Source organism: Arvicanthis niloticus, chromosome 5, assembly GCF_011762505.2.
Source record: "Arvicanthis niloticus isolate mArvNil1 chromosome 5, mArvNil1.pat.X, whole genome shotgun sequence".
Classification (NCBI taxonomy): domain Eukaryota; kingdom Metazoa; phylum Chordata; class Mammalia; order Rodentia; family Muridae; genus Arvicanthis; species Arvicanthis niloticus.
Window position 1 is genome coordinate 2,300,138 of NC_047662.1, and position 7,906 is coordinate 2,308,043.

Sequence of the window (7,906 nt, forward strand, 5' to 3'; positions counted from 1 at the left end):
GATACCAGCAGGCAGAAACTGGACAGTTGCTCTAGGTGAGTCCATCTTTACAGAGATGTCGGGGCAGTGCCCCAGGCAGCCAGGTGGTACTCTCAGAGGATCCAGATGCTTGTCTTAGTCATGATTGCACACTGTTTACAATGTGTCTTAATCTGCTTTTCTGCCCTTTTCAAACACCCTGGGACATGCAGAATTACTGTCCCCTACCAGGATTGTTTCTGGGACTGGGCTCTCAGAAGTTTGACACTTGTGTGCGTGTGTACCTGAATCTGTGCTAGTGAATCTCGTGGATGCAGGTGCCAGGTCAGTATGGATACCTTGGAACTAGAATTGCAGGGGCCTGTAAGCCATTATGTTGCTGCTGGAACCCAATCTGGGTCCTCTGCAGAGCAGCAAGTAGAAGCTGGGCCTTCTCTTCAACCTCAGGTTTGCCATTTGTGGCCTTCTGTCAACCATGCCCCTGCCAGTGTGCCCAATGCAGGACTGCTTTGCACCCCTGACTGGAGGTTCTGTTTCTCCAGTCGGTGGAATGCAGAACACTTGTTGCAGCTGGAATGAAAATGAGCTTTGAGGGAAAGCCAGAGGCTGGCCTAGGTGGGACATGTCTCCTGCTTCTGGGGCCTCTGCTGGGCACTGATGAGAGGTATCACAGATAGGAGTTGTCACCCAAACCCCCGGCTTCCAGGATAACGTAGGCAGTGAGCCCCAGAAAAAGTGAACCAAAAAATGTGAACTGACACAGATGAGCTGTCGGCCCCACGACTGAGTCTCACAGTGAGGGATGGCAGAAGCCTGGCACTCAGGAGAGATAGAGTCCCAGCTCAAGGGAGTGAGCAAAGGGTTTAGAAGCCAGAGTACTGTGTGCTACTGCCAGCTGTTGAGGATGAGGGGTGGGCTTTCATTCCTGAGCGAGGCCGGCCGAGCCACCAAAGGCATCTAGGGGTGTTTCTGGCTTAACCCTGTAAGTCCAGTGAAGGACCTGTTCTCAGGAAGTTCTCGCAGGAGCTGGTCCCCGGTGCCTTGGGGGAATTCTGTCTGCCCTTCAGAGAGACTGGAACTGGAACAGATCTTCAGCAAAGTACCAGGTGACTGACTTTCAAAACTATCCAGGCCCTGCCTGGGCTCTCTCCCCATTGTCTGAGGAACCTAGAAACTCACTTGTTTCCTCTGGACCCTGTGCTGATCCACCCCTCCTAACCCCCACACAGCTGCTAGCTTCTGTCAGTGGCCTCCTACTGTATTCACTGCTGAGTCCTGGGAGTCTGGTCCCCAACAGAGTGTGACATTGGGAAAACACTATGTGCTTGTCTCACAGGTGCCCACAACTGGACCCATCTGCAGGTGCTGAACTGGCACTGGCACTTCCACAGACTGTGGAAGTTGTAATAAGTCACTCTTGTGTGAATACCACACATGGCATGTTTGCAGAGGCATGGGGACAACCTGTGAAGGTCGGTTCTTTCCACCACATGGGGTCTAGGGATTGAACTCATATCAAGTTTGGCAGCAAGTGCCCTTACACGCTGAGCCAGCTTGGTGGTCTTGCCTAGGTTATATCTGTCCTTAGTTGCTTGCTGTTGCTGCTGTGGACTGTCTGTAAGCACACACTGCTGTGTCCTTTGGGCCTGATATCCCACACCCACCCAACCACCCTGTCTGTACTTTCAGAAGATGCCTGTGTTCTGAGTCCTTCATGGGTCAAGGACTCAGGTCTGTGACTGCCTCCATCTCAACAGACCCTTCCAAATCCTTAGGAAAGGGTTCTGGTAGCTTCCTAGGGATATAACTGCTGAAATGGAGCTGACTGCATTCATGTCATAGGGCCAGTGAGGAAGGGAAAGGTGCCACTGCTGAGGCCTGCTGCAGGCGTCTTCTGGAGCTGTGTCTATCAGCAGGGTGGACTGTAGTAAAGCAATGACGTGTGTACCCCAGGAGGGAAGCAAGATGGTCATGGCGCATCTGTCTTGTTGATCCCTCAAGTCTTGTGGCAACCACACAGCTGTCTTTTCCAGGGGCTGGCATCAAAGGCTTGTGTATTGTTGCCCATGGCTACTGGAGGATGACTACAAGCAACAGCTTTAAATTGTGGTTCATCAGTCAATAAATAGGTCACAGGACTGAGCAGGTGAGGGCCACAGGTAATGAGAAAGGATCTCAGTGGAAGCTGAGGTGACTGGGTGTGCGTGTGCGATCTGAGGGGGAGGGGTACCCACCCCTCAACAGGAGCAGAACTGCAAATTCCTTATAGGCCTGAAACACTGGTTGCTCTTGCATAGGAGCCAAGTACAGTTCCCAGTACCCTCATGGGCAACCTCTATCCCAGCAGAGCAGGGCAGGAGCTGTCACCCCAGGTCCTCACCAAGGCCTGTACCAAGGGCCTTGCCTTTTCCCGCTTGCTAACAGGCCGCAGGAGTGCTCCCAGCCCAGGGCACAGTTCATTTTTGCTCTTGACTCAAATATTTGAAATGACAGTTTTGGGAACACAGTATTTCCTTAAAAGTATTTTCAAAATATATTTTATTTCCTTCTCATATATACTTTGCAAAAACTATAAGGTAAAATGGTTAGCTTCACTCACAAACAGGAGTCCTTCCAGAAGAAACAGGATTCATCTCCAGTGATCAGTTTGACATGGAAAGTAAGCTTGTTACCAAAACACCAAAGCACTCAGGGAATTTTCCTTGTTTCCCACTGCCCAGCCCCCTGTGCCAGCGTGGTGTGTCTATGAAAGGAGATGTGCACACAGCAGTGACAGTGGCAGCGTATCCCGGCGTCTGTACCAGTGACATTCGTGTCAACTTTGCGCTCAGTTAAGAGCATGTCCTCTTGATGCCATACAGAATCTTAAGCTGGCCGCACCGTCCCCGCCACTCTACCCCTCAGCATCGTCCTCGTCATCTTTGGCTCTGAAGTGCATTTTTCTGAATTCCCGTCTGCTCATCGAAGGACAAGACGAAGAGGCTGGTGGCAGGTCCTTAGAGAGGAAGAAAACATTACTTCAGTCTTCAGTGAGATTGCCAGGGCACCCACATCCATTATATGGCCAGTCTGCTCAGGGCTCTGCTGAGCGGGCCTGTTACAGACACAGGAAGTCTGTCTAGGCACCGTTCCCTTGGTAAGAAAGATGCTATACTCCAAACAAGAGATGGCAACAGACATGGTCACATGTTTAGGAAATCACAGATCTGAATTCCTAACCTTGTGGAGGTCCAAGACACACCAAGGGGGCTGAAGCCAGGGACCCTACCTTCTCAGCCTTTCAAACTGAGCTGCTTCCCAGCTTGTGAGCCTGAGGGGGCGGGGTGCACCATAGCTCAGTTTTCTCTTGCATTAACATGATCAATTTATGTTCACCTCTGTGCTGTGTGTCACGGGCACACAATAAAGTGGGAGCAGGGAGTTGCAGTTTGGTGCCTAGGCACTGCAGGAGAGGCAGGAGGTAATACTCACCTGCATAAGCTCAACATTCCCGAAGAAGCGACTCACAGGCATGGGCTGGTTGCTGTCATCATCTAGAAAGACACTGCTGTCCATCTGAAGCATGGATGCCCGCACTTCCTCTGTCCTGGGTACAGGCTCTGCCTGTCTGGCAGAGCTGTCATCAGGCTCCTGGGCTGCAGCAACGCTGCTGGATTCTGTGGGCAGGCCATTTTCAGCCTTTGCCGAGGGTTCCTCATTCACAGGCTTGGAGCAGCCCTGAGGAGGCGCTCTGCTCTCCGATGCAGCAACAGCAGCCCCAGCACCATCCTCTGAAAACTTATTTTCACAGGGGGCCACAGGGACCACTTTTGGCAAAGAAGAAATGTCACTCTTCTTTGGGTCAACTCTTTGTAATTCTGCCTTCACAAGGTGACCTTTGTCATACTTGAACTTTTTGGAAGTCCGTCTGTCCGTAGCCTTGTGTGACGAGGAAGCCTACCAAGGAAAAAAAATGTAAGAGAAAACCAGACCCATCCAGCAGAGGCACAGGGCCCACAGTCCCAGAGATTCTTATTCCTCTGCCTGAGACACAGACATGCTCAAGCCACTGGTCCTCTGTGTTCTGCTGCTAAGGGGCAGAACAGATTGGAGGCCAAAGACTCCAGAGCACCACTTCAGCAAGCTGCTTTTCCAGGTCTCTCTTTCCTAAAGTGTATGGTTGCTTACTTTAAAATCATCATAGGAACAAGCAAGGAAGCTTAAGAGCATAAAGGTGCCTGCTGCCAAAATTATAAGCACTGATTTAAGGATGAGGTTCCTTGACTGGGCAGCTGCAGTGATGTACAGCAGACCATAGGACAGTCCTTGCCTTGTGCCTGACTGTTCTCTCAGCTCCAGGAGTGAAGCAGGTAAAAGACTCACACAGCTGGGCAAAGCTGTGCCTTAGGGCCTGAGTCACTAGCACACTTCCATACACACACATGCATGGTGCACAGAGGCCAGAAAATCAGCTGTACTGCAAAGCACACCCTTCTGTGACAGCAGTCATGACACTGCCACAGACTCTGGAATGTCTCCCAAGACAAGATGTACAGAGCAGCAGCTTCTATCTAACACAACACATCTCAGAGTGTCAACTGTAGCCTTGGTGTTCTTGGTAAGGATGCTCACCAGACATGTTGTTTTGGCAGACGTGGAGCTGGTGGCGTCCCTGGCAGAGGCCAAGCTGGCTGAAGAGTAACTTCGGGCCCGAAGGCGCGCTGAGGCTCGCACTCCACCTGTGAGCTAGACAAGACTGAAGCTCAGAGAGCATGCTTATGGCGGAATGCCAGGCCAGAGCTGTTGTGGGTCCTCAGCTCAGTGCTCAAGCTACCCATGCTCTCTCACCTGCAAGCAAAGATGGCTACGCCCCAAGCTGGTTAGACCCAACTAGACACAGGGTTGAGCATCAGATGACACAGTGGGAAAGGGAGCTTGCCACAGGACTAAGGAGGTGTGCTCAACTGCTAGGACCCAAACAGTGCAAGGACAGAACTGTTTTCTGTATGCTGACCTCTGCCCTCCATGTGTGCCGCAGTGCGTGCCTACACATGCAACCCCCAAACATTTAACTGTAAGAAGAATAACAGAAAACAGGCGCAAGGTTGGCCGCCAGTCTGAGGCTCAGGACCATTAGTCCCCTTGTCCTATGTTTCTAAGATCCAGCAGTACTGAGTGGCCATGATCGTGGGATATCAACACGCCCCAAATAAGTATACACAGCTTTTCTTGGAAGGCTCTTAAATTCTTTCTGGTGTCAAAACCCATGACAAAGGTTAGCACAAAACAAAACCACCAGTTCCTGCACTGACATCTCTACCCTACCCCGGGCCCATGTTTTACATCATCATCATTATTATTATTTTGTTCTGGGTAGCCTACTATGTGCCAGGCAGAATCTCTACCAGTGTGCTGAGGGCCCAGCCCACCTTTATTTAATTTTTACTATGGGGTCTTATGTGTCCCACGCTGGCTTAACTCACTCTGAAGTCAATGATAAACGCCCCTGAACTTACCTGTGTTTCCCAAGTGCTGGGATTGTATACAAATATGAGCTTCACACCTGGCTCACGTTGCCTGGGGAAGTTTCATGTATGCCAGGCAAGCACTCAACTGTTGCATTTCCAGCCCCACCCCTTTATTTATTTTTTTTTCTGAGTCAGTTTCATTAAATTACTCTAATAGATCTTGAATGCAAATGTCTGTCTTGGGGCTGGGGTTACAACCTGTTGCTATCACACACAACTGACTCTTATTGCCCCAGCTGACAAGAACTCCCTAGGTAGCCTACACTGGCCTTGACTTACGTATCAGCAGAGATGTAAGGGGCAACCAGAAAGAAAGCAGAAAAGGTATTTGAAGACAGAATGGCCAAAAACCTCCTGTTTATTGAAAATAACCTATGTGTCTAAGCTTAACAAACTCTGCTCCAAGTGGACAGACCTCCTGTGACACAGGAGGGGGAGGAGGACACACCACCTCCTGGGACAGTTCTAAAGCTGAAGAACTGTTAAGGAACAACCCCCTACTCTGCAGAAGCAGAAACGGTGAGAACACTCCACACCCAGAAAACTTGTCCTGTAGGATGAAGGCAAACTGGGGACCGTTGCTTTAGAACCACTGGGAGTCCTAGCTGAAGCTAGCGACCCCATCAGTAACCGAGGCAAACACAGGGGCACCCCCCTCCCCGCAAGGAAAGCCCTATATAAAATATCCTAAACACACTTCTCTCAAAAGGCAAAAGAGGCAATATGCCAGCCACCGGGCGGGCAGTAACAAAGGGGGAGGGTCCGAGGGGCCCTTGCCAGCCTGAGGAAGTGGCTGCAAATGGTAAAGTAAGGATTGCAAGGCTGCACTGTCAACAGACGGCTACCACAAAGAGGAGCGAGACCCTCACAAGAGTTAGACCCTTGTGTCTCACTGGAATCGAGGCGCGCAAAGTAGAGCTGTTAAACCTTAATAAAGTCCCCTTAGGCAAAGGCGGGACAGCGACCAGCAGCCAGGCTACACGCAAACGCCTGCGCATCGCAAGCGGGAGGCGGGGACGTCAGCTTGGCCCTTGGCCAGCGGTGGGCGGCAGACACCTTAGGCTAAGGGACTCGCTGTCCCTGCCGTGCCGGCCAGAGGCCCTTTGCAGCTGCGGGTTTAGGTCCCAGTCACCCGCCCATCCGTCACACTGCCTGTCCTCAGGCCAGGTCACGTACGGCACAGGGGCTTGGCTGAGATCGGTCAGCTGCAGCATGCCCATCTGAGAGCAGAGCGGGGGGACCAGGAAGCCCGGGCAGCAGCCCGCACGGCGGGGCGCGAAGCACGGGTCCGGGTGGCCTTGACTCGGGGACCGAGCCTGGAGCCCCGCGCCTGGGGTGGGAGGAGGCGCGCGTCTCCTCTCCCCCAGCCCTCCCCGGGGCGGAGCTCGAGGCCGAGAGGCGCCCGCCCCCCGCCGGCTCCCCGGGGAGAGTGCGGCTCGGTGGCGCGCACCCCGCCTGCGGGGCCCCTCACCTTCCTGCTCCTCATGAGTGAGCGCCCCGGCCTAACGCTCCTCCGCCGAGTCTCAAACGCGCGGCTCTGAGCGCGCGTGCGCGTGCGCGTGGCGCCGCGGCGTCTGACGTCATCGCCGCGCGACCAATCTCGGGCCGGCGTCTCCCGCCCGCGTGCCCACCGTGAAGCCGGTTTCTGCAGAGAGCGCTCGGCGTGCGCCTCCCGGAAGGCCAGCCGCGGGCGGAGCGCCGGAAGCAGTCCGAGGTTCCCGCCGGGTTGGGAAAGGGCTCTTCCTCCGCGCGGATGCCCGCCCGGTCTGGCCGCCACGTTTAGAAAGGGCACATGTCGCCTGAGGCCCCTGTCGCCGCCATGTTTGAGAAGGGCGGCTGCCTTGCCGCGGGCCTCCGCTTTCTGGTCTCAGGCTCTTCCAGCCCGGCAGCGGCCGCTTTCAGCTCGGATTCCCCTTCACCCTGAGGGAGGTGTCAGATGGGCCGCAAGGGCCTAGCTCTGTCCTCTGCGGGCATCTGACAGTCTGACTCTGACCCCAAGACTCATATGGTGGGAAGAGGGAGCAGACTCTTTGCTAGGTATCCTCTGACAAGACGGACACTCCGCCCCTGAGGTTGACACACTCATTCCCCTTCTCAAATGAATATGATGATGATGATGATGATGATGCATATTATAGTTGGCTTCAAATACACACGAAACCTTTGGCCTCAGCCTCTGGTCCCGCTGGACATCCTGGATTGAGAACTCTGGTGACAGGACTCACAAAATGAACCAGACAGACATCTCTGTTTTGACATCTTAAGGGTGAAACCCTTAAGTAAACTGCTCTAGGGTTCCCCTCGCATCCTGGAAGTCCTTCACATCCTCTCTCTCCCTGCCCAGCTCTCTCCAAGCCCGCTCCTCTCTCAGGTGCAGTAAAGGAGACAAGCGTGTCAACACCCTGTCTGCACTGCAGAGC

General features: G+C 53.4%; 1 protein-coding gene across 1 annotated transcript; it reads right to left on the minus strand.

Moving 5' to 3' along the window:
• Window positions 1–2,500: 2,500 nt before the first annotated feature.
• Window positions 2,501–7,114, minus strand: C5H1orf174 (chromosome 5 C1orf174 homolog). Its single transcript, XM_034503858.2, has 4 exons — window positions 6,958–7,114; window positions 4,591–4,704; window positions 3,451–3,915; window positions 2,501–2,974 (listed from the first exon to the last, which is right to left on the minus strand). Exons 1-4 carry the CDS (start codon window positions 6,970–6,972, stop codon window positions 2,873–2,875), a joined length of 696 nt encoding a protein of 231 aa, XP_034359749.1. The 5' UTR covers window positions 6,973–7,114; the 3' UTR covers window positions 2,501–2,872.
• Window positions 7,115–7,906: the final 792 nt, after the last annotated feature.